Here is a 23,914-nt window from a genome sequence, read left to right as displayed (position 1 = left end):
ATCTAGGGTTAGCAAACCAACAATGAGTTGTCCGATGTGTCAAAATGTCATGGCAGATAGACTCGACCCAAAACAGTATTACCCTTTTTCAGATTAGCTCTAAATGCTTTGGTTTCAGAGATATAATTCAAAATCTACATGTCATCCATATGTTCTATTTTTAGCCATGGCGGCCATCTTGGTTGGTTGGCGGGGTCATCGTACAACTTTTTAAACTTGACACCCTAATGATAATTGTTTCCAAGTTTGGTTGAATTTGGCCTAGTGGTTTCAGATGAGAAGATTTTTGTAAAAGCTAATAACGACGGACGACGACGACGAGCTTCGGGCCAGGTGAGCAAAAAAAGCTGGAATTGTATCAAGATGTATATATGTCTTTGAAAGAATTCTTCCTACATTGATAAATATTGAAGACCTGTTCTATTATCAGCAAAAGAAATGACTGTTTCCCCATTAAGTAGAATCCTGTTCTTTAATGGATATATTTTGTCATAACTAGTAATTAATAAAAAAAAAAAAAATATTTATCTGCAGGGAAAATAAAATATGGTTGATAAGCATCAATATATGAAACGACTAATTATTCATTAAAAAATATAGAAAAACTGTTATATTTACCTGCATAGAAAGTATGATAGAAATACAAAATCTGTATATAAACTAAATTCATTTCCACTCCTTAGATAACCCTGCCGCTAACCCTACTATATAATCAAAATCAGTTCATCTTATCATTCTAGAACATAAAGATAACACGCCGCAAGGACAATTAATCAAATACCAGTTGTGACAATTGAAATCAGTCGTGAGTCTGAAAATTATTTCTGACAACGGATTTCAATTGTGTCAAAGAAAAAAAATAAGTTGTGAATGCGAAAATCATTTTTGACAATGGAAATCAGTGGTGACAACGGATTTCAATCGTGAAAAAAAACGGAAACTAGTCGTGAGTGCGAAAATCTTTTTTGTCGACGGAAATAAGTCGTGTTAAGAGATTTCAAACGTGAAAAAAGAACAGAAATAGATCGTCGCAACCGAAATCAGTTATAATCCTTGGGCTCAGTCGTAAAAAACATAAGTTGTGACAAAGGTTTCGACAATAAAACAATTATTGACAATGACAAATGTTTTATTTTATTTACATATATTGTTTTTTACTAGTATACAGGATTTCTCAACTAACAATGATAAGGATACAAGAGGGGCTAAATCAATGACTGAAAAGAAAAGGACAAACAGACAAATAATAGTACACGAGACACAAAGAAAACTAAGAAGCAGATTTGACTCCACATTTGGCACCCGTCGTGTTGCACATGTCATTAAAACCCTGTATATACTCTTATTCGGTAGGTCAGATTCTTAAAAAAATGGGATTGTAGTTATTTCTAAATAACACATATACAACATGCAAATAAAATTGAGAATGGAAATGGGGAATGTGTCAAAGAGACAACAACTCGACCATAGAAAAAACAACAGCAGAAGGTCACCAACAGGTCTTCAATGTAGCGAGAAATTCCCGCACCCGGAGGCGTCCTTTAGATGGCCCCTAAACAAATATATACTAGTTCAGTGATAATGAACGCCATACTAATTTCCAAATTGAACACAAGAAACTGAAATTAAAACAATACAAGACTAACAAAGGCCAGAGGCTCCTGACTTGGGACAGGCGCAAAAATGCGGCAGGGTTAAACATGTTTGTGAGATCTCAACCCCCCCCCTATCCCTCTAGCCAATGTAGAAAGTAAAAGCATAACAATACGCGCATTAAAATTCAGTTCAAGAGAAGTCCGAGTCTGATGTCAGAAGATGTAACCAAAGAAAATAAACAAAATGACAATAATACAAGTTTATTTCAACCAATTATCTCTGAACCACCAGGCCGAAGTCTGAAAAGAGTTAAAAAAAAGTTATTATGTATATATATACGTCATTTACATCCATCCACTATTGTTTATATAAATGTCGTGTACAAGTTGCAATTTTGTACAGGTTATAAGATGTACAAACATATTGTACATGTTATAATTTGAACAATGCCAAAATACAAAATATAACATGTAAAAAAGTACCTCGTACATGTTACAACATGTACAAAATATTACTTAAAAATGGTCTAAACCTGTACAAAATTTTAGAATAATAATAAAGCAGAATATACATTCACGATTGAAAATAATAATGAACAATAATCAAATGCAAAAGAAGGTGCATTATTTACAGCATGCATAACATACTTCATTTTCATATATTTTAGAAACAAGTTGTTTTACTTGTTGCTTCAAAACAGAGACATGTGGCACCTTTGAATTGCAAAAAAAACTTTCATTCTTCTACATTTACACCTACCAGCTGCCTTACAACTGCCTTTCTTAAACTGACAATGCACAAAACTTTGCCCTCCACTTAATGATATATTAGGCACCATCTCTCTCACACTCGTATCACTCATTGGGACTGAAGACACATAAAAAGAGGGACGAAAGATACCAAAGGAACAGTCAAACTCATAAAATCTAAAAAAACAAAAAAAAACTGACAACACCATGGCTTAAAATAAAAAAGACAAACAGACAAACAATAGTACACACGACACAACATAGAAAACTAAAGAATAAACAACACGAACCCTACCAAAAACTATGGGTGATCTCAGGTGCTCCGGAAGGGTAAGAGTTGCAGTTGCAAGACATTGACCCTAGTTTTTACTGAAGTATCCCTTTATTTGTCCAACTACACAAAATGTAAGTCTTTGATTAATCTATTTTTTTTAGTTTTTTGTCAAAGTATCAGCTTGTACCTGCAGGCCAGAAAGGGACCTCTTTCGTGCATGCTTGATGTCAATATTTGAAATTTCAGACAAACCCTCACTAGTGTTGACAGCAGAAATATCACTACCAGAATGCGCACTCTCACGAGGAAGTGTACCAGTAGATGTCATGCTGATACTTCCTCACCATCCATGTTAGCATCACTTCATTCAATAGGACTGATTCTGTTTCTAACCCGATTGTTTGTTCATTGTAATGTTGTTTGCTAAATCATGACCATTCAATTCGCTATAAGTTTCAGTGTTTGTGTCAGTAATAATGTCCGTCTCTGGCATTGTTTTGTCAGTTTTAATTTCAGTGTCGGTATAATGTTCTGTTTCTGTAAAAGGGTCTACAATATCAGTATTATTGGATACACAACTTGCTTCAAATATCGCTTCTAAGTTTTCTTCTGTTTAAATACTAGGAAAGAAAACTAAATAATGTTTGTTGACTACATGTGTATTTTAAAAGTCTTTAAGAACTGGTATTAAGTAATCATAAAAACTTTTTATATAGCCATTAACTGTATCAAAAATGTTGGACTCTAACATGAATGGACAATAACAAAATAATGATGAAAATGTTATTGAGGTTAATGGCATGTGTTGTAATAATAGAAACATATTTTTTATTTTTAAATTTAAGTTAAAACCATTTTTAAGCAATACTTTATGAGGTACTTTTGTACATGTTATAACTAGTATTTTTGCATTGTACAAATTATAACATGTACAAAATATTTGTACATGTTATAACCTTTACAAAATCGCAACTTTTTCATGACATACACATATCCACATAAGGTTTAAATAGTTATGTATAATATGTGTCCTAGTAGGATGACATTTATACCTTGTGGACATAAATTTTGATGATAAATTTGAAAAGGAATAATTCTTGGGGGTATGGTGACATCAAACTTATAAATAAAGTGTAATTTAACTCCTCTAAGTACCTCTTATAATGTGTACGGCTAGGGTGACATTTATATTTTTCTTACCTTCTTTGTAATTCTATGAATGTGATTGGTTTAAAGCAACCACGTGAAGACCGTTTATATTTCATATGGGATTAGTAGTCGTGGTCTATTTCAATACTCGGTTGGTACAAGTTATTGTTGTTGGAATGTTTTTTATATAGAAAATAGGTTCTTAATATTAGAGATTTGATCACTTTAATAGGCCGCTATTTAAATATCATATATTACGATAGTCAGTAGGTTAAATTCGTTACACCGTGTGCTTGTGACCTAATACGATGAATATGTAGTCAGTATATTCTTTATGGAGATCCGAGTTTCGCTCAAAAACCATATGGAATTTTTCAGACCTCCTTTATATCGTATTAGGTCTCTGACACACTATATAACTAACAAAAACTCGTATTCATCAAGTTTAACATCATGAAAAAGTCCCTTATAACAGTAAGAAAAGTAATGTATGAATGATTATTTTTTTTCGACACTTTTGTTCATTATAATATTCTCGTTCTAGTGACAGCGGTGCTATTTTGAATTCCAATTACGAAACAAAAAATAATGACAATAACAATTGCACAAATACTTCTAAGTTATTTTGTTTGTAAACGTTTTAAAATGATTGTATAATGTGTCTTTTCTAAACAATTAATCCATGTTTTATTTTTCATACATACTCTTTTTCACAGATGAAGAAGGCTAGCTTGTCTGAACAGAAGTCATCATGCCATGTGAATCCTGTACTGTGCCAAAGTATTCCACAATTTTCGCTTTGACGGGAGTCTGGTTGCCCTTTCTCCCAATGACTATACATGTTGGACAATTCTCTTCCACTTTCAATCCATGTCCATTCATTTTGTATAACGACATCTGTCAGTCCTAGCCAGTATCCATGTGGTGGAGCAGAATCTACAAAAACAAGATAGAGAACACAACAATCACATCAAACATATAAACATCACGGTATCAATATGATCTATCTATCCAATTACAACTTATAGGATGTAATCTACAAATGCATGAAAGAGAGAACTTACACAATCATGAGTGTATCTCACGGATCTATCCAATTTCCATATTAGTGTAAAAATTATATAACAATAAGACAAAAATATAACACTACTTGCCACATCTGAAATAAAAAACCCATTACTGTGTTTTAATCAGAACTATCAAGTTCAAATGTTTTATAACAGGATCGCCAAAGAGATGACGAAAACAGAACAGCACGTATCAATATGATACTTATCAGACCTCTTCCTTTTCAATGTGACAGAAAATGATGTACGAACAGATGACGGTCTAAAAACAGCACATATCATTATTGTATCTATCAGACCTCTTCTTTTTTAATGTGACAGAAAATGATGTACGAACAGATGACGATCTAAAAACAGCACATATCATTATTGTATCTAGCAGATTTATCCAGTTTCAATGTGTGGGAATATATTACACAAACACATGACGTAGTGAAAACAGCACGTATCATTATGGTATCTAGCAGATCTATCAAGTTTCAATGTGAGGGAATATATTCCACAAACACATGACGAAAGGAACACAGCATGTAACATTATGGTATCTAGCAGATATTTCCAGTGTCAATGTGCGGGAATATATTACACATAGAGATGACGAAGTGAAAACAGCACGTATCATTAGGATATCTAACAGATCTATCAAGTTTCAATGTGAAGTAAAATTTACACTAACAAATGACGAAAGGAACACAGCATGTAACATAATGGTATCTAGCAGATTTATCCAGTTTCAATGTTAGGGAATATATTACACAAACAAAGGACGAAAGTAACACATCATGTATCAGTACGGTATCTAGCAGATGTATTCAGTTTCAATGTCAGTGAAAAGATTACACAAACAGATGACAAAAAGAACACATCACGTATCATTATGGTATCTAGCAGATCTGATTTTTTATAGTTCGTCTTTATGTTGTACTGTTATACCACTGTCCCAAGTTAGGGGAGGGTTGGGATCCCGCTAATATGTTTAACCCCGCCACATTATTTATGTATGTGCCAGTCCCAAGTCAGGAGCCTGCATATTCAGCGGTTGTTGTTTGTTTATGTGTTACATATTTGTTTTTCGTTCATTTTTTTACATAAATAAGGCCGTTAGTTTTCTCGTTTGAATTGTTTTACATTGTCTTATCGGCGCCTTTTATAGCTGACTATGCGGTATGGACTTTGCTCATTGTTGAAGGCCGTACGATGACCTATAGTTGTTAATGTCTGTGTCATTTTTGGTCTTTTGTGGATAGTTGTCTCATTGGCAATCATACCACATCTTCTTTTTTATACTATTCAGTTTCACAATGAGTGAAGAGATGACACAAACAGACGAAGAAAGGAACACAGCACGTACCATTATGGTATCTAGCAGATCTATTCAGTTTCAATGTGAGGAAAAGATTAAATAACAAATGCCGAAAGGACCACAACACGTAACATTATGGTATCTATAAGATCCATTCAGTTTTATATTGACGAAAGGAATACATCACGTATCATTAAGGTATCTAGCAGATATATCAAGTGTCAATGTGAGGATATATATTTCACAAACAGATGACGAAAGGAACACAGCAAGCAACATTATGGTATCTAGCAGATCTAATCAGTTTCAATGTGAGGGAATTTGTTACAGAAACACATGCAAAAGGAACACAGCACGTATCAGTATGGTGTCTAGAAGATCTATCCAGTTTTAAAATGAGTGAAGAGATTACACAAACAGACGAAGAAAGGAATACACCACGTTACATTATGGTATTTAGAAGATCTATTCAGTTTCAATGTGAGGGAAAAGATTACACAAACAGATGACAAAAAGAACACGTCACGTATCATTATGTTATCTAGCGGATCTATTCAGTTTCAATTTTAAGGAAAATACTACACAAACAGAGGAAGAAAGGAACACAGCACATAACATTATGGTATCTAGCAGATTTATCCAGTTTCAATGTGAGGAAATAGATTACACAAACAGATGACGAAAGGAACACAGCAAGCAACATTATGGTATTTAGCAGATCTACCCAGTTTCAATGTGAGGGAATTTTTCACAGAAACAGATGACGAAAGGAACATTATAGTATCTAGCAAATCTGTTATTGTTCAATGTGAGATGACTTCACGATTAAACAGACAATCACAAACGGAACTACATTAGTTTAACTGTATCTATCAGATTGGTCATTTTTTTAATGTGAGGGACCAGAATCTTCAGACATATCATTAAACGATTTCACCTACAATCACAACTTAAAAAAAAAAAAAAACTCCGAGGAAAATTTAGAACGGCAAGTCCCTGATCAACTGACAAAATCAAAAGCTCAAACACGTCAAACGAATGGATAACAACTGTCGTATTCCTGACTAGGTGCAGGAATTTTCTTATGTAGAAAATGGTGGATTAAACCTGGTTTCACAGCTATCTAAACCCCTCACTTGTATGACAGTCGCAAAAAAGTCCCTTATATTGACAACGATGTGTGAACAAAACAAACAGACATTATAGGGAAAAGTTGTCAACATTGTGTTATAATCTTAAACACTATAAAAAGAAACAATAGTAATAAAAAACAATAAAGTAATGTATAAGTACCGAGCCAATGCCACGTTGGTTCCCAGAATCTATAGACCATCGTGTTTTATTTGTGAAGTTGATGCGGAATGTTTATCAACAAGGTCTTTGTATCTTCTTGTTTTTTTAGCAAAAGGACGATACGTTCTTTGACATATCCCATATCAACTTTCTGTGTAGACACTGGTGACGTTTACCAAAGTCTTAGTAACAGCTGCAAGCTCTTGAATACCGGATAGATAATTTTAAAATTAAAATCGTCTGTTAAGTCATAGATCCTGATTCTAAAATGAACGTGAATTTCAAATTCGAAGTATAAGTCTAAAAATGAGGCAGGGCAAGCTATGTTTGTTGTTTCTTTAATTTCTAGTTCTAGGGATATATAAATAGAACACAATCAGACAAGTTTAGATTGTTAAAGGTAGGAGCATCATCAATATAAAATTGAGAATGGAAATGGGGAATGTGTCAAAGAGACAACAACCCGACCATAGCAAAAACAACAGCAGGTCGCCAACAGGTCTTCAATGTAACGAGAAATTCCCGCACCCGGAGGCGTCCTTCAGCTGGCCGCTAAACAAATATATACTAGCTCAGTGATAATGAATGTACCTGAATGTGAAACTAAATGACCTGGCTTCTTATATATTTTTGTTTTCGACATATGTTTGAAGGAACTCCGACTCAAATGAAAATTAAAAAAAGGTTGCCAAGGAGACTACTCAGTTTCCCTGTGAGAATAGAATCTACAGACACATAATCAAACTATAACATTGACAATCACAACAGAAACATTATTAACCGAATCTCATTTTGTTATATTTGCATGTCCTTCCAAGAAACATCTTATTGTTTATAATAGTTAAAACATTCGAAAAGCAGAAAATGAACATAATAATAATAACGAATCATTGATGTTATATGCTAACACTACTGTGAGTTGGTGAAACATTAGAACTAAAACGTCCACTAACAGTGATAAGGACCCAATGGTTGTAAATACATATACAAAATATATAAGGTTAATAAAAGAGGGACGAAAGCTACCAGAGAAAAGTCAAACTCATAAATCTAAAACAAACTGACAACGCCATGGCTAAAAATGAAAAAGACAAACAGACTTATTAAGAAGGGATATAGCTACGATACTGTTGTCAGGTCATAAAAGATTGCATATTTTGGCGTTAATATTGATTCACTGATAGGGTATTTGCGTCGGAACTAAACACATTTATTCAAAAACCAGTTGTTGGCATGACAAGGGTTGTGTTCTTCTCATATATGTTATGGTGGTATGATACTAAACCCCTAACGGGAAGGATTGTGCCTGATGTTCATATGATGAAATCATAATCTGTCAGTCAGTTGTATTGAAGTCTGGAGCTGGCATGTCAGTTAACTGCTAGTAGTCTGTTTTTATTTATGTATTATTGTCAGTTTGTTTATTTTCTTTGGTTACATCTTCTGACATGAGACTCGGACTTCTCTTGAACTGAATTTTAATGTGCGTATTATTATGCGTTTACTTTTCTACATTGACTAGAGGTATAGGGGGAGGGTTGAGATCTCAAAAACATGTTTAAACCCGCCGCATTTTTGCGCCTGTCTAAAGTCAGGAGCCTCTGGCCTTTATTAGTCTTGTATTATTTTAATTTTAGTTTCTTGTGTATGGAAATTACTATGGCGTTCATTATCACTAAACTAGTATATATTTGTTTAGGGGCCAGCTGAAGGACGCCTCCGGGTGCGGAAATTTCTCGCTACATTGAAGACCTTTTGGTGACCTTCTGTTGTAGTTTTTTTCTACGGTCGGGTTGTTGTCTCTTTGACACATTCCCTATTTCCATTCTCAATTTTATACAATAGTACACATGACACAACATAGAAAATTTAGGAATAAACAACACGAACCCCACCAAAGACTACGGGTGATCTCAGGTTCTCCGGGAGGGTAGGCAGGTCCTGCTCCATTTGTGGCACCCGTCGTGTTGCTTATGTAAAAACTAATCCGTTAAATAGTTTAATTTGGTAGGTCACATTCGTGAAAGGGGAGTGGATTTTAGTTACAACGTAAGGAACATATTCGATATCATTTGTGAAACGGTTATTCCATAACGGTCAACAAACTCGTGATAGCGTCCGTAAAATTTACGAAAGGATGATCTCAATTCCACCGTTTAGAACTCTTGGTTTAATAGCTTCCTTGTGAGCAGCGACCCGCTATCTAGAAAATCATGATAGGAAATGCAAGCATGGGAATATCGTATCAATTAGGGGGTAAATACCCCGTATGAAGGTGCTGCTGGATTGTTGCTACTTAGAAATGGAAAGTTCACAATTGGAAAGCTGTAAGCATCTGTTTTGTCGTAAAGTTTTGTTTTCAACCGACCCTCAATTTCTAGATGTAAGTCAAAATATGAGGCCGACTTCAGTGTATCTGTAGTATCCTTTATCTCTAGTTCGATGGGATAGATGTGTTCCACATAGTTATCAAATTTTGATTTATTTAGTGAAAGAACATCATCTATATAGCGGAAAGTAGAGTTAAACGTCTTATCTTTATTCCTAAGAATTTCCAGCATGAAGTCAGCCTCATAATTAATAAAGAAACAAGTCGGCAAGTAGAGGGGCACAGTTTGTGTCATATGAATGCCGACAGTCTGTTGAAAAACACGTCCTCCGAACATAACAAATATGTTTTAATTGTGTACACTAGCAGGAGGAGATGAAAGATTTAAAGTTTATAATTGTGTACACCAGCAGGTAGTGATCGAATCAAACCAGTTGGATTGTCTATAGAGAAACGAATATTCAAAAACATTAAAAAAAAAACGAAAATACCGAAGCATTATGCCACATATGGCTAAGGCTATCTCGATCGACTGTTAGAAAAACAGGTAAATTTACAGGCATTTAAGTTTGATTAATGTTTCAGGCAAGCACATATAAATATAAATACTGACAACTAGGCTGGTGATACATTCATGGATAAAATTTCAACCAGCAGTTACTACTACATAGCGATTTAAAAAGGTCTAATTTAATTAAAAATAGCCAATGCGACATTATAGTATAAATAGATTAAGAGATTACCGTGTTCGTGTTTATGTTTTAATGTCGTCTGGATGAAATTATCCTCTTTTTGTGATTCTATCTCTACAAGTTTTGATCCAAATGCTTTACAAAATGTCTGAAAATTCAAATTATTTATTTAATACATAAAAGTTTGCTATTTATCAAAATGCACTTTAAATTAAAAATTTTAAAAAGACATTAATAAAAAAATCAATTATTTTCAAATACTATGACGTTGGTTTTTCGTTCAATACTTTACAGTTTTTGAAAAGGGATTTCTTATTGTTGATGAGACGGAGACCTAATGTTGCCAATACACCCAAGCCATCGATCCCTTGTTGATATTTGTTTCATTTGCAATCATATGCTCTTTGTTTTATATTTGTGATATATTTTTAAAAGACATGTCTTCATGTATTATGAACAATAGAATAAGCATATTTAAAACGTTTTTAAGACAACATCGTACATATTTAAAACATTCTTACGAAGCAGTATCACTCTCTAAAAAACCTATTTGAATATTATTTTACATCTCAGATTTAACGTTTTGTTTTAAAAAGATGTTTGCCTACCTATGCTATTATAGATGATACTCGCACCTTGTCTATCTAACCAAAGCTACAATAATACTCACTACAGAATCCGTCGAATCAAAAATATCCTAACTCATACTCAACACTTACTCTGTCCAACCTTCACTATCCTAACTCATACTCACACCTAGTTTGTATAACCAAAGCTAATATAATACTCGCGACCGAATCCTTCGAATCAATAATATCCTAACTCATACTCAACACTTACTCTGTCCAACATTCACTATCCTATTAAACTCATACTCACACCTAGTTTATATAAACAAAGCTAACATTATACTCGCTACCGAATCCGTTGAATCAATAATATCCTAACTCATACTCAACACTTACTCTGTCCAACATTCACTATCCTATTAAACTAATACTCACACCTAGTTTATATAAACAAAACTAACATTATACTCGCTACCGAAACCGTCGAATCAGTAATATCCTAACTCATACACAACACTTACTCTGTCCAACCTTCACTTTCCTAACTCATACTCACACCTAGTCTATCCAACCAAAGCTAACATTATACTCGCTACCGAATCCGTCGAATCAATAATATCCTAACTCATACTCAACACTTACTCTGTCCAACCTTCACTTTCCTAACTCATACTCACACCTAGTCTATCCAACCAAAGCTAACATTATACTCGCTACCGAATCCGTCGAATCAATAATATCCTAACTCATACTTAACACTTACTCTGTCTAACATTCACTATCCTATTAAACTCATACTCACACCTAGTTTATATAAGCAAAGCTAACATTATACTCGCTACCGAAACCGTCGAATCAGTAATATCCTAACTCATACACAACACTTACTCTGTCCAACCTTCACTTTCCTAACTCATCCTCACACCTAGTCTATCCAACCAAAGCTAACATTATACTCGCTACCGAATCCGTCGAATCAATAATATCCTAACTCATACTCAACACTTACTCTGTCCAACCTTCACTTTCCTAACTCATACTCACACCTAGTCTATCCAACCAAAGCTAACATTATACTCGCTACCGAATCCGTCGAATCAATAATATCCTAACTCATACTTAACACTTACTCTGTCTAACATTCACTATCCTATTAAACTCATACTCACACCTAGTTTATATAAGCAAAGCTAACATAATACTCGCTACCGAATCCTTCGAATCAATAATATCCTAACTCATACTTAACACTTACTCTGTCTAACCTTCACTTTCCTAACTCATACTCACACCTAGTTTATATAAACAAAGCTAACATTATACCCGCTACCGAATCCGTCGAATCAGTAATATCCTAACTCATACTCAACACTTACTCTGTCCAACCTTCACTTTCCTAACTCATACTCACACCTAGTCTATCCAACCAAAGCTAACATTATACTCGCTACCGAATCCGTCGAATCAATAATATCCTAACTCATACTCAACACTTACTCTGTCCAACCTTCACTATCCTAACTCATACTCACACCTAGTTTGTATAACCAAAGCTAATATAATACTCGCGACCGAATCCTTCGTATCAATAATATCCTAACTCATACTCAACACTTACTCTGTCCAACATTCACTATCCTATTAAACTCATACTCACACCTAGTTTATATAACCAAAGCTAACATAATACTCGCTACCGAATCCGTCGAATCAATAATATCCTAACTCATACTCAACACTTACTCTGTCCAACATTCACTATCCTATTAAACTCATACTCACACCTAGTTTATATAACCAAAGCTAACATAATTCTCGCTACCGAATCCGTCGAATCAATAATATCCTAACTCATACTCAACACTTACTCTGTCCAACATTCACTATCCTATTAAACTCATACTCACACCTAGTTTATATAAACAAAGCTAACATTATACTCGCTACCGAAACCGTCGAATCAGTAATATCCTAACATCATACTCAACACTTACTCTGTCCAACCTTCACTTTCCTAACTCATACTCACATACTCGAATCAATCCATGTGTTCGTAGATAGTAGATGTTGTTGTGTCCTGTTAAATTGTTATACGATGATGACTGATGTTCCCATATTTTGACTATTTTATTGATTGTGACTGTTTATTTAACGCATCATGTAAATGTAACGGAATTTGATGAGACTGTTATTAAAGTGAGAGGGTTAGCGCTATAGAACCAGGTTTAATCCACCATTTTCTACATTTGAAAATGCCTGTACCAAGTCAGGAATATGACAGTTCTTGTCCATTCGTTTTTGATGGGTTTTGTTTTTTGATTTTGCCATGTGATTATGGACTTTCCAAATTGATTTTCCTCTGAGTTCAGTATTTTTGTGATTTTACTTTTTCACACCTAGTCTATCCAACCAAAGCTAACATTATACTCGCTACCGAATCCGTCGAATCAATAATATCCTAACTCATACGCAACACTTACTCTGTCCAACCTTCACTATCCTAACTCATACTCACACCTAGTTTGTATAACCAAAGCTAATATAATACTCGCGACCGAATCCGTTGAATCAATAATATCCTAACTCATACTTAACACTTACTCTGTCCAACCTTCACTTTCCTAACTCATACTCACACCTAGTCTATCCAACCAAAGCTAACATTATACTCGCTACCGAATCCGTCGAATCAATAATATCCTAACTTATACTTAACACTTACTCTGTCCAACATTCACTATCCTATTAAACTCATACTCACACCTAGTTTATATAAACAAAGCTAACATTATACTCGCTACCGAAACCGTCGAATCAGTAATATCCTAACTCATACTCAACACTTACTCTGTCCAACCTTCACTTTCCTAACTCATACTCACACCTAGTTTATATAACCAAAGCTAACATTATACTCGCTACCGAATCCGTCGAATCAATAACATCCTAACTTATACTCAACACTCACTCTGTCCAACATTCACTATCCTATTAAACTCATACTCACACCTAGTCTATCCAACCAAAGCTAATATAATACTCGCGACCGAATCCGTTGAATCAATAATATCCTAACTCATACTTAACACTTACTCTGTCCAACATTCACTATCCTATTAAACTCATACTCACACCTAGTCTATCCAACCAAAGCTAACTATATATAGAATAGACCGTTGGTTTTCCCGTTTGAATGGTTTTACACAAGTAATTGTGGGGCCCTTTATAGCTTGTTGTTCGGTGTGAGCCAAGGCTCCGTGTTGAAGGCCGTACTTTAACCTATAATGGTTTAATTTTTAAATTGTCATTTGGATGGAGAGTTGTCTCATTGGCACTCACATCACATCTTCCTATATCTATTATACTCGCTACCGAATCCGTCGAATCAATAATATCCTAACTCATACTCAACACTTATTCTGTCCAACATTCACTATCCTATTAAACTCATACTCACACCTAGTTTATATAAACAAAGCTAACATTATACTCGCTACCGAATCCGTCGAATCAATAATATCCTAACTCATACTCAACACTTATTCCGTCCAACATTCACTATCCTATTAAACTCATACTCACACCTAGTTTATATAAACAAAGCTAACATTATACTCGCTACCGAAACCGTCGAATCAATAATATCCTAACTCATACTCAACACTTACTCTGTCCAACCTTCACTTTCCTAACTCATACTCACACCTAGTCTATCCAACCAAAGCTAACATTATACTCGCTACCGAATCCTTCGAATCAATAGTATCCTAACTCATACTCAACACTTACTCTGTCTAACCTTTACCATCCTAACTCATACTCAATATTTACTCTGCCCAACCTTCACTATCCTAACTGATACTCAACACCGAATCTGTCCAATCGAGAAATTCCTTCTTGATGCACACCATCGAGACATTCCAATCAACACTATACCTATTGATACTCATAATCGAGTCTGTCAAAGCAACGATATACTAATAAATACTCTCAACCGGTTCTTCCAAACAACGATATCCTTACTCATACTCACCAACGAACTAGTTTAATTAGTTATCAAAGGTACCAGGATTTTAATTAAGTACGCCAGATGCGCGTTTGTCTAAAAAAGAATCATAAGTGACGCTTATATCAAAATAGTTATAAAGCCAAATAAGAACAAAATTGAAGAGTATTAAGGATCCAAAATTCCAAAACGTTGTGCCAAATATGGCTAAAGCAATCAATGCCTGGGATAAGAAATTCATTAGTTTTTCGAAAAATTCAAAGTTTTGCAAATCCAAACTTCTCTATTCTTTTGTAAACTCATAACTGAGTGTATTCAATTAATGCTATGACACTTTGATACTAAAAAAGCAGTATGTCCAATAAACGCCATTCTCACTAATTCTCAACACCCAGTCTGTCTAATAAACGTTACCATAAGTGATACTCACCAATTAGTCTCTTAAATAAACGGTATCCTTACAAGTACTCACCAATTAGTCTCTTTAATAAACGCTAACCTTACAAGTACTTACCAATGTGTCTATCTAAACACCTACATCCTTACTGATGATCACTATCGAGTATGACAAATAACCCATATCCTAACTAATACTTACCACTACGTATTTCTAACTAATGTTTTGTCTACCTGACACTTACCAACGAGTCTGTCCTTCAAACGCAATCATAAATGTTATTCACTACAGAGACCGTACAAACGCTGTTCTAACTGATACACATTACCGAGTCTGTCGCACAAGCGATTCTTTTACAAACTCAACATCGAGTATGTCAAATCAATGCAATCATAATTTTATTGATACTCCAAACCAAGTCTGACCAATCAACGCTATGCTTACTGATACTCAGCAACGAGTCTGTCCAATAAACGCTATCCAAAAGTATATTCATTACTCATTCTGTCTTATAAACCCAATTCTTAGAGATACTTACATTACCGAATTAGAGTATTTACCGGGTTTGTAATAACACGAACAACAGGACGGGTGCCACATGTGAAGCAAATCTGCTTACCCTCGGTAGCACCTGAGATCACATAAAGTCATTACAATTCAGTCACGTATCAGTCCTTAATGCTGAATGGTCGTGCTGGATCAGCTCCTGATTACCCGTTGGCTACAACATGTTACGCTGCTAAGATGGTTCAACGACGTACAAGTAGGCTTGAAACATCCCTTGATATTGGATATGTTCCTTATTTGGCGTATTTGGCACAACTTTTTGGAATTTTGGATCCTCAATGCTCTTCGACTTTGTATTTATTTGGCTTTTTAACTATTTTGAAATGAGCGTCACTGATTAGTCTTATGTAAACGAAACGCGCGTCTGGCGTACTAAATTATAATCCTGGTACCTTTGATAACTATTTACACCACTGGGTCGATGCCTCTGCTGGTGAACGTTTCGTCCCCGAGGGTATCACCAGCCCAGTAGTCAGCACTTCGGTGTTGACATGAATATCAATTATGTGGTCATTTTTATAAATTTCCTGTTTACAAAACTTTGAATGTTTCGAAAAACTAAGGATTTTCATATCCCAGGCATAGATTACCTTAGCCGTATTTGGCACATTTTTTTGGAATTTTTGGATCCTCAATGCTCTTCAACTTTGTATTTGTTTGGTTAATAACTATTTTGATATGAGCGTCACTGATTAGTCTTATGTAAACGAAACGCGCGTCTGGCGTACTAAATTATAATCCTGGTACCTTTGATAACTATTTACACCACTGGGTCGATGCCTCTGCTGGTGGACGTTTCGTCCCCGAGGGTATCACCAGCCCAGTAGTCAGCACTTCGGTGTTGACATGAATATCAATTATGTGGTTATTTTTATAAATTTCCTGTTTACAAAACTTTGAATGTTTCGAAAAACTAAGGATTTTCATATCCCAGGCATAGATTACCTTAGCCATATTTGGCACATTTTTTTGGAATTTTTGGATCCTCAATGCTCTTCAACTTTGTATTTGTTTGGTTTATAACTATTTTATTATGAGCGTCACTGATGAGTCTTATGTAGACGAAACGCGCGTCTGGCGTACTAAATTATAATCCTGGTACCTTTGATAACTATTTACACCACTGGGTCGATGCCTCTGCTGGTGGACGTTTCGTCCCCGAGGGTATCACCAGCCCAGTAGTCAGCACTTCGGTGTTGACATGAATATCAATTATGTGGTCATTTTTATAAATTTCCTGTTTACAAAACTTTGAATTTTTCGAAAAACTAAGGATTTTCATATCCCAGGCATAGATTACCTTAGCCGTATTTGGCACAACTTTTTGGAATTTTGGATCCTCAATGCTCTTCAACTTTGTATTTGTTTGGTTTATAACTATTTTGATATGAGCGTCACTGATGAGTCTTATGTAGACGAAACGCGCGTCTGGCGTACTAAATTATAATCCTGGTACCTTTGATAACTATTTACACCACTGGGTCGATGCCTCTGCTGGTGGACGTTTCGTCCCCGAGGGTATCACCAGCCCAGTAGTCAGCACTTCGGTGTTGACATGAATATCAATTATGTGGTCATTTTTATAAATTTCCTGTTTACAAAACTTTGAATGTTTCGAAAAACTAAGGATTTTCTTATCCCAGGCATAGATTACCTTAGCCATATTTGGCACAACTTTTTGGAATTTTGGATCCTCAATGCTCTTCAACTTTGTATTTGTTTGGTTTATAACTATTTTGATATGAGCATCACTGATGAGTCTTATGTAGATGAAACGCGCGTCTGGCGTACTAAATTATAATCCTGGTACCTTTGATAACTATTTACACCACTGGGTCGATGCCTCTGCTGGTGGACGTTTCGTTCCCGAGGGTATCACCAGCCTAGTAGTCAGCACTTCGGTGTTGACATGAATATCAAGTATGTGGTCATTTTTATAAATTTCTTGTTTATAAAACTTTGAATATTTCGAAAAACTAAGGATTTTCTTATCCCAGGCATAGATTACCTATGCTGTATTTGGCACAACTTTTTGGAATTTTGGATCCTCAATGCTCTTCAACTTTGTATTTGTTTGGTTTATAACTATTTTGATATGAGCGTCACTGATGAGTCTTATGTAGACGAAACGCACGTCTGGCGTACTAAATTATAATTCTGGTACCTTTGATAACTATTTACACCACTGGGTCGATGCCTCTGCTTGTGGACGTTTCGTCCCAGAGGGTATCACCAGCCCAGTAGTCAGCACTTCGGTGTTGACATGAATATCAATTATGTGGTCATTTTTATAAATTTCCTGTTTACAAAACTTTGAATGTTTCGAAAAACTAAGGATTTTCTTATCCCAGGCATAGATTACCTTAGCCATATTTGGCACAACTTTTTGGAATTTTGGATCCTCAATGCTCTTCAACTTTGTATTTGTTTGGTTTATAACTATTTTGATATGAGCGTCACTGATGAGTCTTGTGTAGACGAAACGCGCGTCTGGCGTACTAAATTATAATCCTGGTACCTTTGATAACTATTTACACCACTGGGTCGATGCCTCTGCTGGTGGACGTTTCGTCCCCGAGGGTATCACCAGCCCAGTAGTCAGCACTTCGGTGTTGACATGAATATCAATTATGTGGTCATTTTTATAAATTTCTTGTTTACAAAACTTTGAATGTTTCGAAAAACTAAGGATTTTCTTATCCCAGGCATAGATTACCTTAGCCATATTTGGCACAACTTTTTAGAATTTTGGGTCCTCAATGCTCTACGACTTTGTATTTATTTGGCTTTTTAACTATTTTGATATGAGCGTCACTGATTAGTCTTATGTAGACGAAACGCGCGTCTGGCGTACTAAATTATAATCCTGGTACCTTTGATAACTATTTACACCACTGGGTAAATGCCTCTGCTGGTGGACGTTTCGTCCCCGAGGGTATCACCAGCCCAGTAGTCAGCACTTCGGTGTTGACATGAATATCAATTATGTGGTCATTTTTATAAATTTCCTGTTTACAAAACTTTGAATTTTTCGAAAAAGTAAGGATTTTCTTATCCCAGGCAAAGATTACCTTAGCCGTATTTGGCACAATTTTCTGGAATTTTGGATCCTCAATGCTCTTCAACTTTGTACTTGTTTGGTTTATAACTATTTTGATATGAGCGTCACTGATGAGTCTTATGTAGACGAAACGCGCGTCTGGCGTACTAAATTATAATCCTGGTACCTTTGATAACTATTCCTTACGTCGTAACTACAATCCCCTTCCCTTTCATGAATGTGACCAACCGAATTAGACTATTTACCGGATTTGGTATCACATAAGCAACACGGCGGTTGCCACATGTGGAGCTGGATCTGCTTAACCTTCCGGAGCACCTGAGTTTTTGGTGGGGTTCGTGTTGCTTGTTATTTAAATTTCTATGTTATGTCGTGTGGACTATTGTTTGTCTGTTTGTCTTTTTCATTTTTGGCTATGGCAGTTTGTTTTCGATTTATGAGTTTGATTGTCCCTTTGGTATCTTTCGTCCCTCTTTTACAGTAGACCCGCGTCAGCAACACTCTGAAACCTATTATGGATGGGTGATTGTCATATGCTGCCTAGACGTTCGAGGGCTATTTGTTTCGTAGATTTGCAATTGTAAACTGTGCAATCGCAGCCATCTACTACAGAGTCAATGATTCATTTGTAAACGAAACGCGCGTCTGGCGTATAAAATTGTTATCCTGGTACTTTTGATAACTATTTACACCACTGGGTCGATGCCACTGCTGGTGGACGTTTCGTCCCCGAGGGTATCACCAGCCCAGTAGTCAGCACTTCGGTGTTGGCATGAATATCAATTATATGGTCATATTTATAAATTTTCTGTTTACAAAACTTAGAATTTTTCGAAAAACTAAGGATTTTCTTATCCAAGGAGTAGATTACCTTAGCCGTATTTGGCACAACTTTTTGGAATTTTGGGTCCTCACTGCTCTTCAATTTTGTATTTACTTGGCTTTTTAACTATTTTGATATGAGCGTCACTGATGAGTCTTATGTAAACGAAACGCGCGTCTGGCGTATAAAAGTGTAATTCTGGTACTTTTGGTAACTATCAAACACTTTGATTCTATGCGACTCAGAGATATTTCCTCCCCATTTGATGGTACTAACCGCATTTTGGTACAGACTTCGATACCTGCATGGTACACTCTTCTCATCATATGGCTATGTATCACTTTGTCAAACACTGATTTGGCATCTAGCAGCATTATATGTGCTTCTGTTTCACCGTCATGAACTTCGCGGTACACTTCTTCCACTGGTAGTGCTGGGTTCATTGGGCATGAACCTCTTGTGGATCCACTTTGATATTTATGTTGCACGGCTCTTACTGGTGGTTGTGTTCTATTTTTCAGCACTATAATTTTGCTCACTACTGGCAGCACTATTATTCTTCTGTAATTTCTTGCATCATTCTTACTTCCTTTGTTTTTGAAAATTGGTGTGAGAAGTCCGATTTCTTGGTGTGAGAAGTCCGATTTCTTGGTGTGAGAAGTCCGATTTCTTGGTGTGAGAAGTCCGATTTCTGTGTGTGTTGTGTTTCGGTGTTGTGTCATTGTTCTCCTCTTATATTTGATGCGTTTCCCTCGGTTTTAGTTTGTCAGCCCGATTTTGTTTTTTGTCCATGGATTTATGAGTTTTGAACAGCGGTATATTACTGTTGCCTTTATTTAAGGAGATCTGGCACATATCCTTGTTGGAATAATTCATTTATGATGCTTTGGAGCAAGATGACTATGATTTCTCCCGCATTAACGATATGTTCAATTGTGATGCAATAGTTATCAGCAGATTTACCCTTGTTGATATTTTTGATTGCGTTTGAAAATTCTTCCCTTGATGCATCAGAAATGTTCTTGTCTTTGACCAGGTGATATATTATAAGAATTTCATGTTCCACATGTTGATGATAGTCGTTGTCAATGTTAATGTTTTCATCGTATGTTGCTAGTGTGTGGAAATGTTCCTTGAAACCAGCTAATATGTTTTTATCTCCAGTATAGCAGTGTTCATTCACATTCAAGTCCATTATAATTTCTCCGCCTTTTTACGTGTATTTCTGAATAGCCTACGGAATAGTTTCATATTTCTGGTTCTAGTTTCCATGATCAGCTCTTTTTCGTTCTCTCTTCTTTTCGCAATTTATTCACGGACTGTTTTTCGAAATCGTTGTATTGTACGTCGTTTCTCCAGGGAAAACACATTATCTAGATCTTCATGTTTTCTAGAATTTACCCACGCATTGTAGCTATTTTGCATTTCCTTAAGAGCAACCTGTATTGCAGGTTTCCATACTTTGAGTTTCGGTTTTGCCTTGTGCGAGGGTTTGATGTTAGAGAATTTAATGGCTGAGTTGTCCATTATCTCACACGTCGTCTGAATGAATTTTCCAGTCCTATCTGATAGTTAGAATATAAAAACTCCTTGGAATCCTTTATCTTCTATTCATTAGCATGAACTGCCAGAGGTATAAGTATTCACCAACGAGTTTGTCTTATAAACGTCATCTAAACTAATGACCATTCAACTGTTGAGTCCGATATAAACGCATCCTAACTGATGGTCAGAAATGAATCTATCTTATGTATGTCATCCTAACTGATGCCTACCACCGAGTCTGTCTAATAAACGCCATCCTAACAACTACTGACCACCAAGACGGTAAAAAAACGCTATCATAAATAGCACTTACCACCAAGTCTGTCAAGTTTAATTGCTATCCTAACTAGTGTTCACCACCGAGTCTGTCAAGTTTAATTGCTATCCTAACTAGTGTTCACCACCGAGTCTGTCAAGTTTAATTGCTATCCTAACTAGTGTTCACCACCGAGTCTGTCAAGTTTAATTGCTATCCTAACTAGTGTTCACCACCGAGTCTGTCAAGTTTAATTGCTATCCTAACTAGTGTTCACCACCGAGTCTGTCAAGTTTAATTGCTATCCTAACTAGTGTTCACCACCGAGTCTGTCAAGTTTAATTGCTATCCTAACTAGTGTTCACCACCAAGTCTGTCAAGTTTAATTGCTATCCTAACTAGTGTTCACCACCGAGTCTGTCAAGTTTAATTGCTATCCTAACTAGTGTTCACCACCGAGTCTGTCAAGTTTAATTGCTATCCTAACTAGTGTTCACCACCGAGTCTGTCAAGTTTAATTGCTATCCTAACTAGTGTTCACCACCGAGTCTGTCAAGTTTAATTGCTATCCTAACTAGTGTTCACCACCGAGTCTGTCAAGTTTAATTGCTATCCTAACTAGTGTTCACCACCAAGTCTGTCAAGTTTAATTGCTATCCTAACTAGTGTTCACCACCGAGTCTGTCAAGTTTAATTGCTATCCTAACTAGTGTTCACCACCAAGTCTGTCAAGTTTAATTGCTATCCTAACTAGTGTTCACCACCGAGTCTGTCAAGTTTAATTGCTATCCTAACTAGTGTTCACCACCGAGTCTGTCTTCATTGTGTCGTCATTCTCCTCTTATGTTTAATGCGTTCCCCTAGGTTTTGGTTTGTGACCCGGATTTGTTTTTCTTTCTATCGATTTATGAGTTTTTAACATCGGTAAACTACTATTGCCTTTATTTATAAACGCCATTGTAACTGAGACTCGACACCGTGTTTGTCAATAAACGTTTTGCTTAGCTGATTTTCGTCACCAAGTCTGTTAAATAAACGCTATCCTAACAATGTTCACCACCAAGTGTGTCTAATATATGTGACATTTACTGACACTCGACACCGTGTTTAACGATAAACGTTTTGCTAAGCTGATTTTCGTCACCTAGTCTGTTTAATAAACGCTATCCTAACAATGCTAACCACCAAGTGTGTCTAATACATGTTATATTTACTGAGACTCACCACAGTGTCTGTCAATAAACGCTATCCTAAATGATAGTCACCACAAAGTATGTCTAATAAACTACATCCTAACTAATCCCACCCCCAATTCTGTCCAAAAAACTCCTTCTCAACTGTTCCACCGAGTCGGTCCAATAAACGCCTTCCTTACTGATACCCACAACCTAATGCGTCTTATATATAAACGCTCTCCTAAATGAAACTTAACACCAAGTCTGTCTCATTTACGCAATGTTTTACTAACTGATACTCACCACCGAGTCTGCCCAATCCACACTTGTCTGACTAATGAGATAACATGAAGAATCATATATTAACCAACCATTTGGACAGTTCTCTGTTAAACCTGGAAGATATCGATACATTATGCTGTTTCATTCTTACATGTTCGATCTCCGCATATAATATTGATTCAAATAGCCAATTCAGAAGGTTGCAGCGAATTAAATCTTGTACAATTTTGGATTTATGTCAAGTTCTAAAATAGGAGGCATCTTTAAAGATATAAAGAAATACAAAATGTACATGTAATAAATTATCAATTCAAAAAGATATATATATAAAAAAAGAAAATACATGTAATAAATTATCGATTAAAAAGTAAAAGAATTCCGTGTAAGAAAAATACCTGCTGGAATAAGGATCAAGAAAATCAGATTAAATCTTAAGGACGCCATTGTTCTGTATAAAGATAAGATCATGTCCTATCTTGATATCTATATCAAACCATTTAACACAAAGGAATCAACCATTAAAGGTTTAACAATAATTTACTTAGAACCATTCTGACGAAAAAAAAACAAATCAAATTGCTATGTGTACAAACTGCATGATCCATCAATGGAAGAATTTAGGAGAAGTAAAATCTAAGTATTTATTAGGGTAACAAATCCAACAAAAGGCAAAACCATAAAGTAATGTCCTATTTCTATTTGTTTGTCTTTTAAATATCGTATGCTTTCGTCGATAAAACAACAGCCTAGTAAAAAGTTATACACCCTTCGGTTTGCATTA

At 35.7% G+C, this 23,914-nt stretch overlaps 1 protein-coding gene across 1 annotated transcript; it reads right to left on the bottom strand.

Moving 5' to 3' along the window:
• Nucleotides 1–4,462: 4,462 nt before the first annotated feature.
• LOC134706144 (perlucin-like protein) lies at nucleotides 4,463–23,578 on the bottom strand. The gene is made up of 4 exons (XM_063564855.1): nucleotides 23,529–23,578; nucleotides 23,155–23,246; nucleotides 10,504–10,600; nucleotides 4,463–4,704 (listed from the first exon to the last, which is right to left on the bottom strand). Exons 1-4 carry the CDS (start codon nucleotides 23,575–23,577, stop codon nucleotides 4,463–4,465), a joined length of 480 nt encoding a protein of 159 aa, XP_063420925.1. The 5' UTR covers nucleotide 23,578.
• Nucleotides 23,579–23,914: the final 336 nt, after the last annotated feature.

The sequence above is a fragment of the Mytilus trossulus genome, chromosome 1 (assembly GCF_036588685.1).
Source record: "Mytilus trossulus isolate FHL-02 chromosome 1, PNRI_Mtr1.1.1.hap1, whole genome shotgun sequence".
Taxonomy (NCBI): Eukaryota; Metazoa; Mollusca; class Bivalvia; order Mytilida; family Mytilidae; genus Mytilus; species Mytilus trossulus.
The sequence above is the reverse complement of the archived record's forward strand: the minus strand, read 5'-3'. Positions and strand labels throughout refer to the sequence as shown.